The sequence below is a fragment of the Mus caroli genome, unplaced genomic scaffold (genome assembly GCF_978045245.1).
Source record: "Mus caroli unplaced genomic scaffold, Mus_caroli_1 scaffold_17, whole genome shotgun sequence".
Classification (NCBI taxonomy): Eukaryota; Metazoa; Chordata; class Mammalia; order Rodentia; family Muridae; genus Mus; species Mus caroli.
Window position 1 is genome coordinate 20,209,927 of NW_028227272.1, and position 25,725 is coordinate 20,235,651.

At 44.7% G+C, this 25,725-nt stretch overlaps 1 protein-coding gene across 3 annotated transcripts in view; it reads left to right on the top strand.

Annotated features, from left to right (window-relative positions):
- St6gal1 (ST6 beta-galactoside alpha-2,6-sialyltransferase 1) overlaps positions 1 to 25,725 on the top strand; it is a 149,559-nt gene that overhangs the window by 89,154 nt on the left and 34,680 nt on the right. For all 3 annotated transcript variants that reach the window (XM_021185103.3, XM_029470389.2, XM_085832514.1), the window contains exons 3-4: positions 20,712 to 20,847; positions 24,143 to 24,788. In XM_021185103.3, the coding sequence (XP_021040762.1) occupies positions 24,191 to 24,788 (598 nt within the window). In that variant the 5' untranslated portion in view covers positions 20,712 to 20,847; positions 24,143 to 24,190. The remainder of the gene's footprint in view (positions 1 to 20,711; positions 20,848 to 24,142; positions 24,789 to 25,725) is intronic.

Consider the following 25,725-nt stretch of genomic DNA (forward strand, 5'->3'; position numbering starts at 1 on the left):
TCGAAAGTGAACCAGAAAGAAAATGTCATGTTCAAACCCATTTATTTATATGCTAACTTCCCACATCATTAAAAAGGGTAAGTATAAAATGTTCCATTAGGTAAAACAACATTACAAAACAGTATTAAATTATTTAATCAATTTGGAAGCCACTCACCATGAAAGTCACATGAGAATGGCAGTTGATAAAATAGTTATATATAAAAAAAGAAAGAAAGAGACCACATAGTGTCTTTGAGTTCGGATGATACTGGGTTCAAGTGTTGCCTCTGCCATTTAGCAGCAGAAGTCATTCAAGGTCCTTGGATTCAGTGTCTTTGACTTTTCAAACATATGGAAAGGTCGCCTCACAGTCCTGTGGGGAGGAAGGAGTGCTCTGTGCTGTGTGGATTTTGGATGCAGCTGGCTCCATTGTGTTTGGGTGACTAAGGTCAATTGATGACAGGTCATCCAGAGACCTGGGCTGATGCTGTGGGCCAGCCATTTCCTATCTGCCAGCAAAGCCTTTGGAAGAGTCCCTAGTGAGACAGTATCTGGGCCAGGCCCTTACTCAGCCATATCCCAACCGTGGTGGGGGAGTTGGGGTGCGGCGGAGGGGTCTGTGGGTATTGCTCTTGCCCCCTCCCAGGTTAGGCATGGCCTCATTCCCCCTGTGAAGGCCACCCTATTATAATGCTTTAAGGACTGTTTATAGCTTCCAACCAGTTCAGTTTGAATCAACTGAGTATGTTAACAGGGCTGCTATTAACAGACTAGAGCAAGACTTTCCTCTCTGAATTCTCTTCCCCTTTCTCTGTGCGTGGTGCCCAGTGTGGGCTTGACCTGGTGGAAGACATTAGCATACTAAGATGAGAGTGCAGGGCAGTTTTTACCTTGGTGACCTGGAGGTAGGATAACCTGCATTTAGTGATGCTGGTGTTTAGGAGACGTCGGCTGGAGAAAAGGCTTCAGGGTTAAAGGCCAGACATAGACTGCTCTTCCAGTGGACCCTGGGCTCATTTTTGAGCATCTACAACTCAAAACTGCCAGTAACTCCAGTTCCTAGTGATTTGTAGTCATCTTCTGACCTACCATGATCTCTACTTCTGATTACCACTGTGGGGCCAAGGAGCCTGTGCGGAGCCCATGTGATGGCCTGGAGCAGGAGTGAGGTGGAGGCTGTCTAAACCCCCAATATGTCATCTTGAGACTGACAGGAGTAGCACCTTACAGTCCCTGCTCTGGGCCTGCATGTCCCAGCACACAAAGCCTTACATCCTCCCACCCCTGCCACCCTTGACGTGGTCAGTAGCCTGTCAGCCATGTCCAGTAAACACCTGGGATTCCTCTTCATGCAAATAAGGCATTCCTTAGCTCCAGCCAATGATGTAAAATCACCCCCAAAGCCTCTACCCACTCCCCAAAGGTTTAAGTAGCCTTTGTTCTCCTAATTAAGTAGCTGCTCGATGAAGCCTGCCTCCCTGAACTCTGCCTCCCTGAACTCATTGCCATCATTGCCTGAGGTCTCCATCACCTCCGGGCCTATTCCTACCATCCTTCCCCTCAGGCCACATGTCTGATCATGGGCGATCATGCTGGTAAGGGACGGGGCATGGAGTGGGAACCACAAATCACAGGCACTAGGCATGCCCATGGTTTGCAGATCAGCATGTGGTCAGAACACCCATATATATAAAACAGTAATTTAAAACAATGCCACGGAATTCTGGCCCTGGCTTCTTTTTGCCCAGATGGACAAAGATACAGTGGAATACAAGAACAGCCCTCGCTTGACATGACCCCTGGTTCTGGAGGTTCTGGGTGAAATGATGCTTAAGATAACACTAAGATAACAGTGTGACTGTTCTCGCAGAAGACACAGTTAAACTTAAGTTCCAATAGAGACACTTCTATTTGTAGGTTTAAGAGAAAACTTTTGTTTTGGGGCAGGGTCGTTCTTGGTCTGTAGCACGTAGGGTGGCAGTGAACTCACTGTGTAGTCTTAGCTGGTCTCTCCCTCCAATCCTTGTCCTGTGGCCTCTTTCTGAGTTCTGGAACTGACTTCTGTGCTGCCACCATGTGTGTCCAGGACTTAAGAGAAAATTCTTCACATTTGACTTAATTTTTCTTTACTTTGCAGCCAACTGGCCCTCTCTTGCAGTTTAGCACATGGGACTCGTAGGGAGCCCATTCTCTTGACTACTGTAACTGTACGGCTGACTGTCCAAAGGGGAGGCCTGTCATGTCCACAGGGTCTCCTCCTAAAATGAGAAGGTGGGGCAGGCCCTCCTCAACCCGAGCTATGGAGGAGAATTTCTGGGAGGTTTCTGGGAGGTTTTATTTTTTTTTTTAAGCCAGCATCCCTCAGGAACTAATGAAGTTGTTTCCTGTTTGCCCAGAGGAGCTGGTTCCATTACCTGTGGCAAAAGGGACACATAGCTCTCAACATACACCCATGGCTCCTATCAGCATATCTGAGGTCCATGCTAGCTAGCTTCCGATTCCATTAGTCCTTATTTACAAGTGCTTGTTATGCATGTCAAGGTCTATGCTAGCTTTGAGCTTCTCACCTCCTCCTCTGTTGCGGCCCGCCCGCGGTCCACAACACGAACGGTTCACTGAGAATGGCAGTTCAGGCTGAAAAGAGAGGAAACTAGTCGGGGCGGAAGAAACAATGGAGTCAAGACAACATTCGGATCAAGACTCAATTTAATATTTCCAGACACTCAGTTTATAAAGGAAGGGGGAGGGAACCCAATTTCCCGCCAAGTAACTCAGGGTCCAGTAGCAGGACGAACACGTGTGTGCCTCCAGGCAGCAGAGGCAGGTTCCAGCAGTGGGCGTGGCAGGACGAATGAGCCGGTAGCTCCACCCTTGAGCAGGCAGGTTCCAGGCTGGGGGGAAGGGAGGCCACATTTCCCCCCATTAGATAACAAAACAAAAATAAAAAAGGGGGTGGCCTGTGGCAGAAAAATTATCTATGTTCAATAGTTCTGCCTGAGTTCCTAGGGCTAAAGAAAAAACCTATTTCCGTGGGATTCCCTAACTATTCTAATGGTAAACTGTATCTGGCTGAGACTGTCTTAAAAGCACTGACTGAATACCAGCACTGGGCTGAAGGCTCTGACTTTATAATGCTAATTAGTGCTGAATAGGTAGCTACCTGTTTGCCTTTTAAGTAGGGCGTTGGAACCCTGGCTGAGTTTAGCTAAACAATTTTAGAATAACACTGAACTGATAATTATCCACAATTTTGGGTGACAGGCAGGGGAACAGTGAGAAGAGATTAAGACTGGCTGGCTCCTAGTACAAGGCCAATTGGCTTTTTTATTTTTTGAGTGGGAGGCAGTGAAGGGCTTGCCCTTACGACAGCAAGGTCTCCAATCTCTCTCCCCCCTATTAATTAAGTTTAAATAGGCAATGCTTAACAGAGGTGATCAAATGATTTTCTCATCCGTAGATGAGTGGGCCTTAACCTTGACTTGGGTGGACATTAGCCTGATTCCTCCCGTGAGCATTGTAACAACTCACATCTGTGGCTCTTGGTATCTTTTGGGGAGGGGAGGCAGAGCCGTAAGTATTTTTGGTTTTTAGCTGGAGTCAGATACCAACCTCTTTCAAATCAGGTGTGTCGCACAGGGAACTCAGAAACGGTCAAACTGGACCTTTCCTCCGCAGTAATCTCCTGCGCCAAGCGGTACCCATACCGTATTCATATGATTATGAATCAGTATCGCAATTCTGAGTTATTGCGAGGTCTCTATATGAGACTTGTCAACCTCAGATTTAGCAAGGCCTAGACAAGAATTATGTCAGTATTAACACCATTAATTTTGGTTAAACTAGGAGCTGAAAGTCTTTCCTCTTCATCCCTGTTATTCCCAGTAGCCTGAGGAACTAAGGACACCTTGCAGTAACAGCAAGGGTGAAAAGCCAGAGGCCAGCTAAGGGACTAAGCCTATATCTATCAAAATAAGAACTAATCTTTGTAAATATATATGAAATTTCTACTTCCCTAGCTCTCCTGGTAAATCTAAATCTTATCTTAGACTGAAAAGCCACATGCTGGGATGTCCCTGGAAGGGAGATTAGCAGAACCACCTGTTTGCTCTTAGGGGCGGGGCGGAGAACCGGAGAATGTAGATTGACCTGCTTGAGAGAAGGAAGAATACTAAACAATGAGAGTGTAGTAATGTAAATTTTCTGTTTGGAGAAGTCAAGGTACTTTATTTAGATGCAAATTGTAAAGCTAAAGTTAATCTCCGGCCTCTTGTAGGGGAATTGGCTCAGAGGAAACAGTGTTTTTTGAGAGCTTCCACTCCCAGCTCAAGAGGAATTTTAGTCTTTAGAATGATACTTATGAGGAGAGACAGAATCTGTGTTTACCTGACGAATTAATCTCTCTGGTAGCCACCGTGCTTCATCTTCATCTCGTGAAAAAACACAAACCGAGCCTCTTCCCCAGATTAGAACTGGATCTGGACCCTTCCATTTATTAGTCAGGGCGTCCTTCCATTTTACCAATGCATAAGAATTAGAAGTAACTGGGTGCCAGTGGCGTTCCGCTGCAGACTGACCTTTAATGTCAGTTTGCAAAAAGTTTAGGACAAATAAGGTAAAGGCAAGATGAGCCTTTGGTGACTTTGGGGGATATGCTCTGAATTAACTTTACTAGGTAATTTAGAATATAGGAATCTCTAATAATTGAACTGAATATTAGACCCGTCTAAGATTGAGTTAGAATGGCTGGTCACACTTAAGAAGAGTGAAAAATCATTATGACTCTATTAAATGACTAATTTTACTAAGTCTGAATATACAGTCTCTGATGTACTATTGCCATAAAGTTAAAAGGCTAGAAGCTAGTCTAAACTGGAAAAATGACAAGCAAGGATGGATCTAAAACATGAATTTAATCTTTTAGTCCTTTTAATCAGGACACTGAGTTAACTTACCTGTCAGCTCAGCACACGAATTACCAATATGCTTCTGTAGAGTTCTGTGGAGAGAACCTGTTTTTCCCTTTCCTAATAAGGTAGCTGTTTTAGGATCAATTTATAAGCCAATAAGTAGACCCTTTTAAGATACTAAAAAGCACTTATTAAATTTGACATTTTAATCTCAAATTTTGAAAATAAAGGTATGTTTTAAATAGTGTGCATGGAAATGCACTAAATAGTATATATGGGGATACAATTTCTCTCTTTTGTCTTTTAAGAGGTTAAAGTTTAAAATTTTACAATATCTAACCTTTTGAATTAATAACTTTTTGGACAAGACATTTTAAATATTTGGCTGTAAAGGGGCAGTGACTGATTGCACTTTCAATCATTTTTCTTAAGGAACGGTTGTAACTAGAAGGCTAGAAAAGTTATTAAGAGTCACACGTGCATAATTTATTTATTTATTAACTAGAAATATGTATAAGCAATTGTAAATTTGAGAATTAATAGTATCTGAGGGACGAACAATTTTAAGTAATTATGAGCTCAGAGATATAGCATTGACTATCAATATATAAATTAAGGTTTGATTGTTCAGCATTTTAAAACACCATCTACAGCACACAACCAGATTATTTGTGCTGGAATAGGGGCAACTGTGTGTCTTAAGACTCCGCTCCACAGCAGCTAGTTGGGCCCACGTGGGCTAACGATTGGCTGGGAGGATGAGAAAAATGACTTTACAATAATGTTTTTTCTGGCCAAAGAATTGTCTTGGGCACAACTAATTTTTAATTACCAATTAACAACAATTATAAAAGCTTTCTTTATTTTTTTTTATTTTTTGTAAAACCCCTTGCAGCAAACCAAAACACCAAATAACAAAAGGATACTGTCTCTGAATCTTTTGGGTGAGAGCAAGGATTTAAGGTAAACTTCCCTTGAGAAGCATTAGTTAATAAAATATTTTCCACGTAGGAAACAATATATACTGAAAGATTAAAACTTTTGGCTTCTTGTAAAGAAGCAGAAACAATAAACATTTTTCTTACATAATGTAAAGCTATATTAGCCATACATAGAGGCAAAATTTTCTAGTGATTACCAGTTTACTAGAAGCAAAAATCTTTGAATTTAAGCATTATTCTAAACATCTGAATAGATCTGTAACACTGTTAAAAAGAAATTTTCTTGAACACAGGGAAAAACTTTTTTAGGCATTGTTTGCAAAACAAAAGAAAAGGCCACAAGCCGCTCTGGGACTGCCCAGAGCCCTGTATTGACTCAAAGGTAAAATACTTTTTAATCTGAGCATTAATCTTAAATTTGCAATCAAACTGCAAGCTGCAGTCAATGGAACAATGGCAGTTTTAACCATAATTTTTAAGTTTTTTGTGCAAGGTTAGGATAATACCTATAACTTTGGGAAAGCAAAACCTACGTTTAAAACAATTTATCACTGTTAAAATCAATATTAGAAGCATTACTATTATATTACGAAGTTTGGATATCAATTAATACCTATGAATACCTATTAAAGCAAGCTTTAACGCTTTAATAAAGAGGCATTGCTTTATATCTTATCTTAAATTTTACTATTTAGGATAGGAACCACATTTATCATTATCTAAACTAGAAATATCTTAAGAGACTCAGCCTCTGAAGCTTAATCTCAAACTTTAACTCGCTTCAGGGCCTCACCAACTTTCTCCCAGGTTCCACAATCTATCGTTTCTTCTTCTTTGAACCATGGACAACAGCTATCTATCTTATCTAAAAAATTTCTTACTAATTGTACTTCAAGCCTTACTCCTTTTTCCTTAAGCAACTCCTGAAAACTAAACACAATCGCCTGATCCATGATTTTGAACCCTTCTTTCTTCCACCTAAGCAGTTTTCTAAAAAACTGCGGCACACCGCCTGTCTCCGTATCTAGTTCCGATTTACGAACTGCTGACCCCAAGCAGAACCAGTGTTGGGTCAGCACTGCTTCAAACTTGTTCGTATCCTACCGCATCCTCAGCAACACTCTACAAAACTGAAATTTTTTAGGCTAGCGCTAGCATGTGTACCTGTCCGTTGCTCCGATGCTCCTCCGATACGAAGATTCTTTCCTTTCTTGTGGAGCTCCACACAGCAGTCGTTTCTCTTAACATCCCTCTGCCATTCTTCAGGTCCCAGTTCTGGCGCCAACTGTTGCGGCCCGCCCGCCCGCGGTCCACAACACGAACGGTTCACTGAGAATGGCAGTTCAGGCTGAAAAGAGAGGAAACTAGTCGGGGCGGAAGAAACAATGGAGTCAAGACAACATTCGGATCAAGACTCAATTTAATATTTCCAGACACTCAGTTTATAAAGGAAGGGGGAGGGAACCCAATTTCCCGCCAAGTAACTCAGGGTCCAGTAGCAGGACGAACACGTGTGTGCCTCCAGGCAGCAGAGGCAGGTTCCAGCAGTGGGCGTGGCAGGACGAATGAGCCGGTAGCTCCACCCTTGAGCAGGCAGGTTCCAGGCTGGGGGGAAGGGAGGCCACACTCCTCTGCCTTAGACTCCCTCTGCTCACAGGCTTTCCTCTCCAAAGATCCCCATCCTGGCTACTTGCACTGTCCTCCCTCCCTGCCACCCCATCTCCCACCCCCGGCCCTGTCCAGTCAGCTGTCCATAGTCAGTCTACTTCTTTCTCTCTCTGATCTGGATGCTTCCAGATGCTTCTAGATATTTTACCTCTCTTATCTACAATAAAAGCTTCCCCTGGACCATCCCAAGGAGCAGTCATGTTGTCAGTTTCTTTACTGCAACCCCCTTGCGTAGATCTGGTGTGGAAACCCTAACATATACGGCTTCTTTTGATATAGGAGCTCCTCTGCATTGGCTGCTCAGTGCTGAGCCGGGGAGGGAGGCTCTGGCAGTTGCTAGAATCCTGTTTGGATGCTGACGCTCTGATTTCCAAGGACTCTTCTGGATCAGCTTAGAATGAGTTACCTTTGCCAAGTGAGGGATGGTTGTGGGTATTTAGTTAGCCAGGGAAACCTGCTCTCTGGGAGGTATGATTGTGTCCACTGCTGAGATTGGAAGATAGGATTAAATTATACAAGACTGGGTGCATTCACAGTGCTATGGCCCTAGATAGTATGATAAAATTAAAGTAATCTGTAGATCAGGCTGGTCTCGGACTTAGAGATCCACCTGCCTCTGCCTCCCGAGTGCTGGCATCAAAGGTGTGCGTCACCACCACCTGTACCAGTCAGGTTTTAAGGGGATCACTGATGGGAGTTTGGGTGAGGGGTTCCTCACATGCATCACTGAGAAAGCCCAGCATGGGGGATAACTCACCGAAGTTGCAGCTCCAGAGCTCTGCACAGCTGCCAAGCATCTCAAGATGCTTCTATTGACAGCTCACATGCTCAGAGGCTCCCCGTTCAGCAGTAGCTCAATGCTTCTGTAACCCTGGGGAGGGTGGCATCACATGAGTGTCCTTCTCCCTTCCCCAAATGGATGTTCCAGTTTGGAGGAAACTGCTATGTAACATAGAAAGGCATCTTCAAATGATGACACAAAACAACCCTGAACCTCATTTCTTCAAAGAGAAGACGATTGTCAGTACCCTGGCTTCCAGGGTGATAAGATCGATTTTGGTAACATAAAATGCTAGCACATAGCAGCTCCTCCTCCTTTTTCTCTCCCACCTTCTTCTACCACCAGCAGCAGTAGCAGCAGTAGCAGCAGTAGCAGCAGCAGCAGCAGTAGCAGCAGTAGCAGCAGCAGCAGCAGCAGTAGCAGCAGTAGCAGCAGCAGCAGCAACAGCCTCTGCCCCACCATCTTAGGCCCTCACACTGTTGCCTGGGTTAAGACTTGAGCTTTCTCCCCTCCCTCCTAGGCTTCTCTTGCGAGTTGAGATTGTAGGCATCAGTCACCAGACCTGGCTACTGTTCAGACAGCTTCTTGGAACACCTTCCTTTTGTACTTTCTCCAGTTTTCTGCTTACAGCAGGTTCTTTGGACAGAAGCTAGAGTGAAGCTTCTCACACATGCCCTCTGAAGAAGCCCATGTTCTCACAGTACTCCACAGCCATTAGTCTAAAGCCCTACCTGATTAACAGCTCTCAGGCCCCCAGCTCTGCTGTGCTCTCGGCTCCAGGCCTGGTATGGTTTGGGAAGCACCACGGGCTTCCCTCTCTGCCCAGGAACTCTGCTCATTTGCTCTTCCTCCCACCCGGAACCCTCTTCTGTCAGAAGACCTCATGGCCCCTCCTTGTGCCTCCTGCCTGTCTATGATGATGTGGAGGCCTCTCACACAGCCAGCTCACCTGGCCCATTTCCATCTCTCTGCCCACTGCAGTATCTTGCTAGGAAGTTTTCTCTTTCCAAAGTGCCTCCTGCGTATGTATATGATTGGATTCTTTATTTCCCCCAAGTACACGGCAGACATTGAGTTTCTGGCCACCTTCAGGACCTTCCTCTACGTCTCCACTATTGAACTGTGAGCACTGGCCCGTGCTCTCCACACTTTGGGACTCCTCCCCTCCCCACATGCTCTTAGACCGCAGGACTTAGATTTTTTTGGTAGGTATAAAACAAAACAACAATGACAAAAAACCTGCTGAACTTGAAACGATTGGATATCAACTGGCACTCATTTTCTAGGACTCAGAGCAGGGACTATGGGGATACCACCAGGCCAGAGCATTGGCCAGAAACAGGGCACAAGGGAGAAGACAAATGCTGTAGTTTCTTGGTAGAAGAGAAAAAAAATAATGGAGCAGAAGCAACAGTTACAGACTAAGAGTACTGAACACGGATATATTCTTGGAAGAAGTGTGTGTGTGTGTGTGCCTGTGTGTGCTTGCCTGCGTGCATGTGCATATACACGTGCAGTGGGGTAATTCCGAGAATTAATGAAGTTCTCTTTCATTAATTTGTTCTCCCAAGGATGATCCACAGCTAACACATTCTAGATCCCTGTTAATGACCTCATGGAAACCCACCTGAGAAAAGCTGTAGGTGTGGAGGAACTGGTGGGAAATCATAGGAAATGATAAAGCACTTTAGAAGAAAAAAGATGTGGCAGGGACCTTAGAGACGAGAAGGAAGTGAAACGCCCCCCCTTCCTGGTATGGAGATGGACAGACGTAGTTTTCTATTTTTCTGAAGCACAGGGGTGTGGTGTAAGTGTGTGTGTGTGTGGGGGGGGAGCAGAGTAAAAGGTGGATGTGTTGCCTAAGGGCTGTGTTTATTCAGCCTTCTGTATAGCCTCTGTCTGTGCCTCCCTCCCCTGTCTAGTCCCTTTGATTGATGGGGCAGAATGCAAATTGGTGTTTGGTGTGGTAAGACTGGGGAAGATGCCTGCTGGGACTGGGAAGTGGGCGTTACACAGGAGAGTTAATAGGGCATGAAAGGGCTGTTTTTCCTCAAGGGCCTACCCAGTAGACCTGCACAATGAGACATTTGCTCATCTGCCTGTAGGGCACGAGGCTGAAGATAGCAAATGGCCAGGAGGGTTTTATTTTTAATTATTTATTTTTAAATCTGTTCATATTATCTGGTTTTGGTCAGGGACTCCAGCTTTGGGATCAGTGACCTCCTCCCACAAGTTCTGTTCTGTAGGCTGTCGGGCAAGCACTGTGAGTTATAATCAGTTGCTGAAGACTTTAGCATCCTTTCCATCACTGTCTGCCTGGCTGGGGAAACACCAGATCTCTGGTAAGAGAACCTTATAGAAGCTCCTTTATCCTCAAAGCTTTGATGTGGGCAAGTTCTCACCTTCCTCAAGCTTAGCCTTATTCAGCTTGACTTTAGGGAAGCATTACAAAGGCTTCTGCCCTCAAACTGTAAAGGGCTCATGCCTTCCTAAACCTACTGACTTCTCAGATTCCTCAGAGACCAACTGATAAGCAGTCTCCTGCTGCTTATCACCAAGCCCTTGCTAGCAAAAGAGAGACTAGTCAGAAGTGTTCTGGCAAAAGATTTAATCTTGACTCATTCCAGCTTGCACTTTGTGGAACTGGAGCTTGGGTGTTGGAACCAGACAGTAGAAGTGTGTTTCCAAGCGCTAGTGGTGGCTGCTGCAGGTGTGAAGTGAGCCTTAGCACAGCAGAAAGCACTTAAGTATCATTGTCTCAAGAATGGGAGACAATGTGACCAACACACGCCATTGAATAGTTAATGACATCTGGGACAGGTGAATGTCTCAGTATGGTTTATGTCTTGCAGATGAAGTGTAAGGCTCTCTGAAGGTAGTAAGACAGACAGGTAGAAAAAGCCAGGGTTTACTTGGTGTTTTGAAACAATAGCTCCAGCTCACACTTTCTCCAAAGTTGGGCATCGCTATCTATTTGTAACAAAGTACGACTACCCTTCCCTGCATTTCTCCTGTATCATAGTTTTTGCATCAGCATCATCAACAACAACGCAATAATAACTTTTAAAGAAACAAGAGGAAGGATACTTAGAATATTAGCCCCATTTTTAAAAGGCAAAAAAAAAAAATATTGGTTTTGTTAAATGACTGTAAGTGTTCCTCACTCTTGATTCTTGTGCTTTTTCCTTCCCGGATCTTGATCTTGAAAGGCTTTCTCAGATCCTTGCTTCTCTCCACATTTCACTTTGGATAGCTTTGCTCTAGCTGCCTGCTCCTCAGAGCCTGGGTGTACTCCGAGCAGCTGCTTTAGAATTGGACAGGGGAGTGTAGACCAGTGGCAGAGGTTCGACGCCCTGATGTTGATTCCCAGGGCTCAAAACAACAACAGAAACATCTGTGGAGCTTGTTAGATGCAGTTACTCGTCCCCAGAACAGACTCTTTAGATCAGAATGACTAAGATAGAAGTCAAGAGTCGGCATTTTGCCAGCTTGGGTAGATCATGAAGCAGCTGCTGCGGCTTATTCCAGCTCTCCCATGGCCACCTGCAGGCTCATTCTGATAGCCCTCTACCCCTCTCTATCAGAACTTCCTTTGAGGGATTTTAATGAACATGTCTTGAGTGCAAACAGCTCACTGGGTAGAGGGAGATCAGAGCCTGAGGCACATACAGCCAGTGGGAAGTGTGTATACAACCGAGGACATTTTGGTGCCTAAATATGGAGGAGACCAGCTACACCCTGCTGAGGAGCGGGTAACCTATAAGATGGAGGAACCCCAGGAGGAATATGGGTCGGGAGCTGAGTAAAGCATGTATGTCAAGAAAGGATGTACAGGCTGGGCAGGTACACCTGGGATGTACAGGCGGCACACGCCTTTAATGCCAGCACTTGGGAGGCAGAAGCAGTCGGGTTTCTGAGTTTGAGGCCAGCCTGGTCTACAAAGTGAGTTCCAGGACAGCCAGGGCTATACAGAGAAACCCTGTCTTGAAAAACAAACAAGCAAACAAAAAAGAAAGAAAGAAAAGAAAAGAAAGGATATACAGGTGCCCAGAGGGTTGATGCTGAGAGGAAGACAGGTTGTGGACCACCTGGTACCTCTAACAAGAGCAGGTTCTTGAAGTTGGGGGCATTTTCAAGTGAGAGAGGGAAGATGGGAATCGGGAGACACTGAATATGGTCTGTTTCTTAGAGAGTCTTACTACAATGGAGAGAAAATAGAGACAGGGCTAGAAAGGAGGAATGAGATTGGGAGGAGGAGGAGGAGGAGGAGGAGGAGGAGGAGGGAGAGGGGACATAGAGTGACTTTATTTAGAACCATACAGTACGGTAGCTTGTGTAAGGTTATGTTTGACTTTATAGTTAGTTCTTTCAGCAAAATAGAAACAGTTATTTGTTATAAACTTTTTCTTCAAGTTTTATCCATTGGTCAAGAGGGGAAGAGTTTATGGATCAATCTTCTTCCTTATATAGCTTAAGGCAAATACATTTGAAAAATTTTTTTCCCCATTTATGCTTTGTTTGTTTGCTTGTCTTTTGGCCCAAATCGTCTTAGAGTAAAAACACCCACTCCATATGCAAGTGATTCCATTGCTCCTCAAAGAATTTTTGTTGTTGTTGTTCAAATTAAAGTTCAAATAAGGTCTATCTCTCACATATCATTATTATAACCTTAAAAATGTTTGGGTTTCATTTATCTATTTATTTGTCGTTAAAACCAGCTCAATTGTCATATAGAAACCATATTTTCTGAATTAGTAAACAGAGCCCTGCAAACTTCCCTATTTACTATGTTAAGTATCCCCGCCTCCTGCCCTGGACCGTCATAGTTTCTAATTATCTGGAGTTGCATTTGAAGCTCTGACAATATAGAGAGTGAACATTTGTGGTAAGGACATTTGTAGGTGGTGCTGTGTGCTCTGAATTGTCTTGTGCAGTGGGCTGAGGGGTAAATGCTGTCTATGTGCCCCATTCTTAATGATGTCAAGACTCCACTGTTCGTGGGGGCTTCCTGAGTCATGAGAGATGGCTTGTGTTTAGTGTTTGTTTTTAAGATAGAATAGCAGCCTCTTTATGTGACGATGGAGTAGCCTTTGAGAAGGGGACACTTACTCCTGCTGAAGAACGCGGAGGGCTTCATGGAGCTGATTCTTCAATCAGGCAGGAGGATATAGAGTCCAGGGGGTCAGTGTTAGTCATTGAAGGTTAGACGCAGCCAGTTCATTTTTAGTCATAAGAGGAATATGGGCAAACCCACATTGCGTGGGCTGTTAGTGTAGTGGAGAAAGTTCTGTACTGGAACATTCTAGTGTTCTCACAAATAAGGAACAACAAGTTCATCAGAGTGGAAGGAAGCTAGAAGGGGAGATGAAGCTTCAGAAGAGTGGTAGGTGAGCACATTTGGGGGAGACCATCACTGCCAGACAGTGTTAAGCATAGACGGCCCATAGCCATCAGTGGTCAATCATGTGACATAAGATCAGTAAACGAGTCTATGTATATGTGCGTATGTGTCTATGTGCCTGTGTGTGCATCTGTGAATGTGTGAGTGTATGTGGGTCTGTGTGTGTGCATGTGTGTGTGTTTCTAGTTAGTTCAGCTGCATAACTGCAGGAGTGAAATATGCTAAGAGATTTGGATTTCTCCAGAATTGGAATTTAGCAAATTATGTGTAATGAAAGTGGCTAAGGAAGTCATCCTAGGATTGACCATTGAATTTAAGATGGCCAGGAAGAAGTGAGGACAGGAGGGTAGAGGCATTCTGAGAAGGTTGTTGAGGTTGAGGTAGTCATCAGAATAAGTTCCAAAGGCTGAAGTGGTGACTGGAAGGAGCATGTCTGAAACTGGAGTTACTGGTTGGGTTTATTTCTTTGGGAATAATGAAAGCAGTTATTTCCTTGAGAGTACATGGCCACGATTGCAATCAGCTGTCGTAGAGAAGATGGTTGAACTGTGAGGCCTGGGACCTGGCATACTTTCTGGTGAGGAAGAATAGCACTGAGCATTGTGACAGGTGTAGTGGTAGAAGAAATGCCAGTGAGCCAGGAGCAAAATTGTTTGGAACTGAAGGGGAACATCATCTTTTTCTGGACTAGAGAGGAAATGGCCACAGCCAATGGGATGCAGAGGTCAATGGCGGAGACTGCGTGGAGCATTTGTTGCAGGAATGAGATGAGTTGATACACATAAGGGTCTTCCCACAGCCTTTCGGTCTATGTGCTGAGCAGGTGTGAAAACTTCTCATTCTGAGTCTATATGGCTCAGGGAGCAGCGCTTAAGGCATTAGGTATATTTTTACAAGGAAAGTGATTGCCTTTCATGTTAAAGTCTTTCTAAACAAGAGACATACATGGCTGCTTGCACAGCTATGTATTACTAGAGGTGGTAATCTTTGCATCGTCATGAGTAACTCACAGATTAAAGGAACATCTTCAAAGTACAGCTCTAAAGGGGATGCTAGCAATTGTGACAGGGATGAAGCAGGGTGGGGTGGTATCAGAGCCAATGTATTCTTTCATTAAAAATGACTGAGCGAATCAGGCGGTGGTGGTGCATGGCTTTAATCCCAGCACTTGGGAGGCAGAGGCAGGTAGATCACTTGAGTTTGAGGCTAGCCTGGTCTATAGAATGTGTTTCAGGACAGCCAGAGTTGCATACAGAAATCATGTCTCAAGCAAAACAAAATAATTATAATAGTAGTAGTAGTAATACTATGGCTGACAATTTCTTAGTTATGGGCTGGAGGAGTCTAGCTAGACGAAGGGATCATCCATGTTTATCTGAAAGGAAGACTTTTTTATGTGGTTGGAATAGATCTGCAATCAGGGGAATGTCACATAGTTTGAAGAGGGCTTGAATATGCACATTAGAATCACATTGATCTCTGTGAGAATGAGGGAATCTACAAAGTTAGAGTTGGTTTTGAAAGGTGAAGTAAGTGTGGCCCGCATGAAAGATGTAAGTCTCCACAATAGGCAAGCTATTGGCTCAAAAGTGCCTGGATCATTGAGAGCTCTCCCTGAGTCCCCTGGATAAATTTCCTTGTCTTGTCTGTTTCCTCATTTGAAACACTGGGATAGTATTGGCCTCCACAGAGTAGCGGTAGTGATGACGTCAATGAAGTGCTGTGCATAGCACTTACCACAGAGGCTATTACAGCCCCTTGAGGCATCTCTTCTTACTTGGTTTATAAATGAGTCTGGGATAAAGGCTCAATCATCGTCCCCACTTTCCAGTGAGTTCGCTGAGTCTTGGGGGCTTTGAGTTAGCCAAAATCGTGTGCCTGATGAGAAGCAGAGCACAGGCGGTTCCCCAGATCAGGCCAATACCAAATCACATGCTTAGGACTGGACGTTTGCCGATGTCATTAGAGTTGATAGTTTGTCATCCTGAACCGAGGGTCATGGTCTCAGAAGATCACCAGACCTTTAGAAGACCCTTCTGACCCATGGTAGATCTAGATAGACAGCTTCAACTGGTTCACTTTTGGAATCAGTTAAGCATGTTTTTGTTTTTTTTAATTTTTATTTTTTATTAGATATTTTCTTTATTTACATTTCAAATGTTATCCCCTTTCCTAGTTTCCCCTCTGAAAATCCTCTCCCCCTCCCCCTCCCTCCCCCTCCCCGTCCCCTCCCCCTGCTCACCAACCCACCCACTCCTGCTTCCTGGCCCTGGCATACCCCTACATTGGTGCATAGAACCTTCACAGGACCAAGGGCCTCTCTTCCCATTGATGACCAATTAGGCCATTCTCTGCTACATATGCAGCTGGAGCCATGAGTCCCACCATGTGTGCTCTTTGGTTGGTGGTTTAGTCCCAGAGAGTTCTGGGGGTACTGGTTAGTTCATATTGTTGTTCCTCCTATGGGGCTGCAAACCCCTTCAGCTCCTTGGGTCTTTTCTCTAGCTCCTCCATTGGGGACCCTGTTTAGCATGGTTTTGAATCCTCCTGGGAGGCAAGACTTTCTGAGGAAATGCAGTTGACAGCGGGAAGGAAGAGCTGGGGGTCAGTGACTTCTTCTCATGTCTGGGGGTGTTATTCATTAAAAATCTCATGTCCCAACAGTTTGTGTCTTAAGAAACAGCAGGGAACATTCATCTGCAGGCAAGAAGTTCATCCAAGGGTCAGTGCTCTCTGAGGGGGTTATGAAAGAGCGTCTTTCATCAGCAATGCCTGAAATAGCAGAATGTTTAAACAACTGCTTCATTCAGCAAATACTTACTGTTGTTCCTACTATGTGTCTGGGGTTCCTCACTGACAATTGCAGTAAAGAAGGCTGACAAGGAGGATACACATACATCGGTAAATGCTAAGACCACAAAGGAAGTAGAGGGGGAGCTGTCAGAGACATTTTCTGGCTCTCCCAGGAGGCCTTTCCAAACCCAGTTCCCCTCTGAATTAGTAAAGGAAGCTCTGAACTGTTTTCTCCCTCCTCCTGAGCTGAGGACTGAACGGAGGGCTTCGGTCTTGTTAAGCAAGCACTCTACTGCTGAGCTAAATCTCTGACCCTGGCCCTGAACCATTTCAGTAAAGGACAAAGGGAGGTTTTCCACATTTTTCCTCTTGCGCGCGCATCCGACTCGACCAGCAAGAACGACGCTGCAACAGGATCCTCCTGCACACGTTTATTGGGAGAGCTTGATTGTAGAGGCGAAAAGACCCTGAGCCCAGAACTGGTGCTGCTTTATATAGGCCTAGGAGAGGCGTGTCTCATACCCGGATTGGTTGTGCTTGGTTGATGCTTACCACCTCATTTGCATGCCTACATCTGATTGGTTAATTTCTCTCTCATCTGATTGGTTAACTTCTCTCTCATCTGATTGGTTAACTTTTCTCTCATCTGATTGGTCAACTTCTCTCTCATCTGATTGGTCAATTTTGGTTAATTCTCAAAACCTCATCTTGGCAAAAACTTTCCTGCCTATGTATGCGTGGTGGCCAGCAGAAGCCTGTGCCACTCTGCAACGGCACATGTGGCTTCCCACAGCTTCCGTCTTGCTCCTGCTCATGAAAGAAATGGTTCTTTCAGATAGATAGAGCCTGTGGCCTTCAATGGAGCATCTTCTCCATTTTGCTGACAAAACTGGTTGTCAGGATACCACAGTAAGCCCTTTGGGTATGCCGTCATCTTTGCTGTGGCTAGTCCTCTGTGACAGGATTGCAGACTGCTTTTCCCTGGTTGAGAATATCTTGAGATAGGTTTCAAGGCCAGCTTGATATTATGCAGCCAGTTGATTGCTTAGGATGAAGTGTTTTTTCAATATTGTCCTCAAGAGTTTGTCTTAGTTACCCAACTATCACCATCATCACCATCGCCATCATCATCGCCATCACCATCATCATCATCACAGAACACTAGTTCTTCAGCAACTTTTCAGGCATGACACTTGAGCATGCTTCACTTGTACTTGCAATCACATGTGTACAGATAACACGTACTAGGTTTCCATTAAAATATTTAGTGTTTTCTTCTCCATAGCAACAAACGGTCATATGTATGTATTCATATAATTCACAATATTATTCATAGTATTCATTCAAGTGGATGTAACGTCAAGGGGTATTTGGAAGTTAAGTCAGTAGATTTTTTACCATTATAAATAGGCTTGAAGAGAACCCGTTTTCTTTATATATTATTGCTTTATAGCATTCACGTTCTTTCCGCAGTAATGCTTGTTCAGTCTCCACAGTTAGAGAAGGCGGAGACTCGTTTCACACGACAGAAGACTGAAATGGGTAGCTCCTCCTTTTCAATTGCTTATTCAGCCCTAGAGTTTTGGCACTTTGATCAATAGTCACAGGATCCTAGTGCTTAAGTAATTTCTAGAAGGGGCAAAAGTATGTATTTGCCCTTCAGTCGTCTGACAGCTTTACTGTGACCTGCCTGGCAATGTAGAAGACTGTTTTGAAGATTGCTGTGTGCTGTCTAGTCTGTAAGTCATTATTTTAATGTTCTAGTTGCTCCTTGGAGGTCTCCCTTAAGGTCAACCTTAAGGCTTAAGGAGGGACGTGGGACACATGGATCTCCCAGGGAAGGGGATATAGAATAGATTTTGTGGGTAGACTGTGGTCAGGAAGGATGGGAACAGGAGGGATCAGGTGGGGGATGGGCCTGGTGGAGGAGTGAGAGAGACAGGTTGAGAGTATTGGGAGAGATAACTGGAATTGTGGGCCATTTGTCGTGTGTGTGTGTGTGTGTGTGTGTGTGAGAGAGAGAGAGAGAGAGAGAGAGAGGGAGAGAGGTAGAAACCTCGTGCACTGGAAACTCCCTGAAATCTATGAGGGTGACCCTAGCAAAATCTCTAAGTAACAGGGAATACAGAGCCAGAACTGGCCATCTTCTTCTATAACTAGGCAAGGCTCCTCCTGTCAGTCAGTGGGACTAGAAACATCAACCCAGTCATAAAACCTTGAACCTACAGTTTGTCCTGCCTGCAAGACATGCTGAGGTAGAGATGGCACAGAACTTGTGGGAGTGGCCAACCCATGATGGGTCCAACTTGTGGCTGATGCCAGGAGAGGGGCCCACACCTGACATTGCCTAGATGACCAGGAGCTAGAGGTAGGGACAGCTCAGAGACCCAGGATAGAACCAGCTACAACTGGCAAAGGAAAAAAAGCCAATGCAATGATTCCTAATGATATTCTGCTATGCTATGCTCAGAGACAGGCGCCTAACCCAATTTTCATTAGAAGGGTGCCATTTAACAACCAATGGGAGCTGATGCAGAGGCTCACAGGCAAACACTAGGCAGAGCAAGGGGAAGCCCAGAGAGGGTGGGAAGAAAGGATTGTAGGAGCCAGAGTGGTTGAGGACACCATGAGAACATGGCCCACAGAGTCAACTAAGCAGGGCTGGTAGGGGCTCACAGTCTGAAGTGACAAACTCGAACAATGTAAGAGTCTGAGCCAGCTCCTCTGCATGTACCTTATGGTGGCATAGCTTGGTGTCCCTGCAGTACTCCCAACAGTGGGAGTGGGGTGGGGTCTCTGACTCTTGCCTGTGCTTGGGACCCTTTCCCTCCTACTGGCTTGCCACACCCAGTCTTGCTATGAGGGTTCACGCCCAGTCTTATTGTAACGTGTGTTAGGCTATGTTCAGTAGGTATCATTGGGAGACCTGCTGTGCGTTTGTTTGTTTTCTTTTTGTTTGCTTGAAGGGAAATAGAGGAGGAGTTGATCTGAGGGGAGAGGAAGGGGGAGGTGGGCTGGAGAGATTGGGCAGGGTGGCAGGAGGGGAAATTGTGGTGGAGATATATGAGAGAAGAACAAAACTTTAAAAATGTCAACCTTACATACTACACGCTTCTCAACTGTTGTATTTCTTTTATGATTTATCTGTTCACGTCGCTTGCCTCTTTCTTTTGGGAGGCTTTTTACCATATTAGTCATTTTTTTTTTAAATTTATTTTCTATTTTGTATATGGATGAACATTTAGCGTGAGTGTGTGTGTGTATGTGTAGTACCCACAGAGGCCAAAAGAGGGTGTTAGATCCCCTGGGAATAGAACCATAGACTGGTTCCAGGCACCCATAGGTGCAAGTGCTGTTAACTGCTGAGCCTTACACAATGACTCTGTTTCCCTTTTTATTTTATCTTTCATTGTATGGAAATTTAAATTCTCTTGCAATTAAAAATTTATTTAGCTTTCCCTTTGATTTTTTTTTAATATAGCATCAAAACTGGAAAGGATAAATATAGAGTGATTTCTGGTTTTGTCTTAAAAAAAAAATGTGATATATGCTATGCTAGCTATATAAAGCTTGGCTTTTATTTTTTGCTGGCCTGGGGTTGGTCAAGCCCAGGGCCACGTGCTTACCATACAGATACTCTGCCACTGAGGTATATCCCATGGTTATCCTTTTTTTTTTTTTTTTTTTTTTTAAATCTCAAAGAGTAATTCTTGTTTCATCTAGCCATTGTTCAGTGCATCTAAAACATCAAAGATGGAGCTGTCACTCAGTCTATCACCCTAGGTACCACTTTTTTCCTAGTACTTTTTAAAGTTTTGTTTCTGAATTTAAGTAGCTTTTGCAGTTCTGTAACCCATGTTAAAAATACATGACTCAAACTTCCCCATATCATTAAATAGTTTGTACAAATAATTTTAAAAAATGCATCTAGAGATTTTTGGGGGTGGGGGTAGGCAGTGAACCCTTATGCTATTTATTCTTTAGGGGAGACTAATTTCCCGCTCTTTCCTGGAGGGTTTTGTCATGCCCACCTCCTCTTTCTAGAACATTCTTATCTGTCATGAATCTTTCCCTAGGTTGTCTGGATTGCTCATAGATCTTGAATATTTCATGTATGATTAGCCTTTAGTTCTTCCCCGGATATGCCCGAGTTTACAAAAGCGCCCCTCCATCCTGTTAATGTTTAACACCACTCTGCTAGAAAAATAGTCTGACTGCCTCCTTTATTTGTATTTCAGATGGTTTTTGATCATCCTGAGAAAAATGAGCCTTGGCCTCCAGACCTAGTAAAATAAACCTCTTTCCCATGGAGAACAGTGCTGGCTCCTGAGGACCTGGAGGGCCCACAGCCCCAGAGGGATTAGCCAAAAGCAGGTAACGAACTCCTAGAGACTTGAAAAAGTAGAGGGAGATAATCCTGAGTAAAAAGACAGGGGCCAGCCTGTGCTGGCAAGGGCTCCACTCTCCACTGTCTCACCACGGCCTCTCTGCTTTCTCTCTTCTTTCCTTTCCTAGTCTGCTAAATGCTTGTTTAGGGAGGGCCAAGATGGTGTGGAGGGCAGGCTTGTCCATCTCTGTAAGCTGCAGATAGAAAGTCTGGAGTGTTCTATAATTGATAGCCTTCTATGAGAATGTTTATATACCTTTGACATTTGACATTAAACATGCTTCAAGGCATAGGAAGGCAGAACTTCTTATTTATAAAGGTACTCTTTAGTGTCTGTCTAGTGTTGGCATGGTCTCTGTGGGTGGTAATGTTCAGGACTGCAGTGTTCTTTTTCTGTAAGTCTCTTCCAGGTATTACATTTATTGATACAGTTTCTTCAGCTTCATAACCCTTTACTGAGCCTGACCATGCTCCAGATTCTGTTCTGGGGCCAATTTTCTTTTTATTATACAGAAAGGATACAAGGAAGCATGTTCTGTTGGCATAAGGGCTAAACACTGGTTGCTAACAAGTAACAATTGTGGTCAAAGTCAAAGGTATCAGTTACAAAACCTGGAAGCTTTACAAAATAAGTCTGGTGATAGGAAAATTCACAGGTCGCTCCTCTTTTCCCTGAGGTAGGTATTAGATGAGGCCTTCTTCAGTATCTGTCTTGCTCAAAGAGCTAGGCAGGTGAGAATGGGCCCTTCCGCTCTGTTGGCTGTGACTGGAAACCCAAGCCGATCTTAGGTGATGGCAATATGGAGGGACCACACAAGCCCTGCTGGAAGGTTCCAGATGAGTGTGTTAAGGCCATTTTATTATTCAGGGTTCTCTAGAGTCAGAGAACGTATGGAATGAATCTCTTCTATATATGTAGAAAAAGGGAATTTTTTGGAATGACTTACAGGCTGCAATCCAACTAATCCAACAACGGCCAACTGTGCATGGAAAATCCAAGTCTAGTAGTTGCTCAGTCCCCAAGGCTGGGTGTCTCAGGCATTCTTCTGTATATGTATAAGTAGGCTTCAGTGTCATAGAAGGATCCAGATCACAGGTGTGCCCTCCATGTCCGGACTGTACTTAATTCCAGATATAGTCAAGTTGACAACTAAGAAAGGCTGTGACAGCCATGAAGACCCAGGCTAGCTGAGGGCTCTGAGACTGTCCTTGAGGTCATCCGTGGAAGCTGCTTTTCCCTAAGCATCCCAGGAAAGGCAGTGCCAGGCTTCCCTGAGAAGGGGCCTTTGCTGGCATTGCCTCTTCTCCAGACTTGCAAGCTACTTTCCAGCTGCTCATTCACAAACGCCATGTCCATGTCACTCACTCAAGTTCACAGTTCCATGTGTTTCTCAAACCTGCACATGGAGCTTATGGGAGCTTCACTGTTTATTTTAAAACACCACAGTGGATTTTATAACACGTAAGAGCCCCCTGGTCAGTGGTGCCCACCAATGGTGACTGACGGAGGACACTTTGCTCTGACTGTGAGTTTCATCTCTGGGCTCTCTGATTTCTGATGGTCACCACTTACTATTTATTAACCCCAATTCAAATTTTCTATCCTTCAGTGCAAAGACTATAAACCAGTGGTGGTTTGTTTGTTTGTTTGTTTTTTCAATCTTCCTGAAGCTGTGACCCTTTAATACAGTTCCTCATGTTGTGGTGACCCTCAACCATAAAATTACTTCATTGCTAATTCATAACTGTGATTTTGCTACTGTTAGGAATGTAAATATCTAATATTTAGAATGTTTGATATGATGTGACCCTCAGAGGGGTTGAGACTCATAGATTGCAAACCACTGCTATAAACAAACCATTAGATACAGGCTAACCTGGATTGGAATCTTGATTTCACCCTGGTGGTGTGGTGACTCCGTGACATTGAAGACTTGCTAAGCCTCACTCCCGTCATTCTAACACAGTTGTGAAAGCTTACTTTGTAGTGTTTGTATTTGGTGAGAGGATGTGGGTACAGTGCCATATGGTCACGTGGTCAGTGATAGCGACCTGTCTGGGGGATATTTAATTCATTTGTTCTCCTGTAATGTAACAAGCCCTCCACCTCCCACTTCATGACATTGAATCTGAATTCCTGTCCATATGTGTATGTCATATCCCTTCCAAAATATAATCCATTCCATTTTCGGTCACCCCCAGCCATTGCTTTCACCGAGTTCCAGCTGGCGAGCACACCCTTTTATTTAACACTCCCAATTTGGCACAGATGAAATGGGCAGAGATGACTGTTCTGTAGATGCTCAGGGGCAGGCATATTCACTTGTTTAAGGTCAGCAAGAATGGAATCAAGACCCCAGGCTTCATGAGATTTCCAGTCTAGAACTCCTACTGATTTATCTCAGACATCCTTGGGAAGAAGCTTGGTAGGAAAGGACTTCAGACTCACTCACTGGGTGAGCAAAGCCCCAGGGGCAGTTGCTTTGAGTCATCCTGGTGAGTAAACTCGGGAGAGGAAAGAGTCCAGTGTTTTCCAGAGGATACAGACCTTGTTTGTACAGAGCGTTTCCATCTTCCGCTTTGTTACTCAGTGGATTCTGAGAAAGCAAAGACATGAAGGGCCTCCCCGATATGAAGGGCCATCCTAGCTATTTTATCAAGATTTCCTCTCTACTGTTATAAAATGATCTAGCTTCTCCTGTACACTGAATGGCGGACTGTGGGGCTAACCTTTGATCTAGAAGCCCGCATAGAACTGGATGCATGGGATGCAGAACAGGTGCATGGGACTTCTCTGGCTCTTTTTAGCTGATGGAGGATTTAAGGGACTCTGTGTATAGACCAGTCAGCCTGTTTCCTTTTTACTGTTGCTTTCAAGCCTACGTGTCTTTGTTCTACAGAGATCATGGGCTATGGTGTTTAAGGTTCCCTCTGGTGTAAGATTTTGGAGTGAGCTGGAGCAGAGAGCGGCAGAAGCTGAGTCATGGTGTACACAGATGAAGGGTGGAAAGATGCATAAATTTTCATGACTCAATGAGATGTTCAGAGGAATGCTGCCTACAGTCAAAGTCCAAACTAAGGCTTGTCCCACCCCCACCCCACCCCCCGGCTTGCTCAAGACTGCAGAGCTGGTTCGAGGCAGCCATGGAAGGACTTCAAGCGTTTTTGTGCTAGACCTTATGCTTGGTCCTTCGCTTGACCCATCACTCCCCTGCCCAACATTTTGGAATATACTCACCCTCATCTTCCTTCCCCTTGCTCTGTGTGTGTGTGTTTTTATAGGCTTGGTTCCTGCTCCGATCAGTGGCTCTCCTGCCCGTACCATTCATTATGATTCATACCAACTTGAAGAGAAAGTTCAGCTGCTTTGTCCTGGTCTTTCTCCTGTTTGCCATCATCTGCGTGTGGAAGAAAGGGAGCGACTATGAGGCTCTCACATTGCAAGCCAAGGTATTCCAGATGCCGAAGAGCCAGGAGAAAGTGGCCGCGGGGCCTGCTCCCCAGGCTGTGTTCTCAAACAGCAAACAAGACCCTAAGGAAGGCATTCAGAGCCTCAGTTACCCCAGGGTCACAGCCAAGGTCAAGCCACAGCCCTCCTTGCAGGTGTGGGACAAGGACTCCACATACTCAAAACTTAACCCCAGGCTGCTGAAGATCTGGAGGAACTATCTGAACATGAATAAATATAAAGTGTCCTATAAGGGGCCGGGACCAGGAGTCAAGTTCAGCGTAGAGGCGCTGCGCTGCCACCTTCGAGACCATGTGAATGTGTCTATGATAGAGGCCACAGATTTTCCCTTCAACACCACTGAATGGGAGGGTTACCTGCCCAAGGAGAACTTCAGAACCAAGGCTGGGCCTTGGCATAAGTGTGCCGTCATCTCTTCTGCAGGATCTCTGAAGAACTCCCAGCTGGGTCGAGAGATTGGTATGTATCTTTGTTAGGGTTTCTATTGCTGCAACAAAACACCATCTCCAAAAGAGGAAGTTGGGGAGGAAAGGGTTTATTTGGCTTACACTCTTACATTGTTCACCACCAGAAGAAAGTTAGGACAGGAACACAAACAGGTCTGGAACCTGGAGGTAGGAGCTGACACAGAGGCCATGGAGGGGTACTGCTTACTGGCTTGCTCAGCCTGCTTTGTTATAGAACCCAGGACTATCAAACCCAGGAGTGGCCCTGACCACGATGGGCTGGGTCCTCCCCCATTGATCACGAATTGAAATTGTCTTGCAATTTTAAGTGCCTTGCAGCTGGATCTCTTGGAGACTTTTCCTCCCTCCCCTCATGACTCTAGCTTGAGTCAACTTGAACAGCTAGTACAGCTGTTCTCTGAGCGGCCGATGGTCATCCTAGGATTGACTGGGGAATTTCAAGGCCCTAGAACAAGAGCCTAAGCATAGCTTTACAGATGGCAGAGTTGTCCCAGTCCAATGTTTTCCGATGTCTTTCCTGGAGTGAAAAATGCCCCCAAGGATGTCTAAAAAGACGGGACTCAGGCTTAAGTGGTTTTTCTTTTAATATAATTTTAAGAATTGATTCTTTGAGAATTTCACACATGTATATAGTATATTTTAACAGTATTCAACACACTCCCTCCTTCTCCCTCCTAGATTTTTTTCCCACAACATCCCTTTCCAACTTTATGTCTTTTAAAAAATAACCTGCTGTGTCAAATTAATGCTGCCTGCATGCACATGGCTGTGTGCAGTATTCTGCTATAACACAATCAGCCTCCCAGGCCCCACAGTCCTTGAGAAAACTGACCCCCTCCCAGAAGCTATCAGGTGTTAATGGCTCCTCACCTATCTCCCCCCGCCCCCCAACACACACACACTGAGTTGTGGTTATTAGAATATCTTCC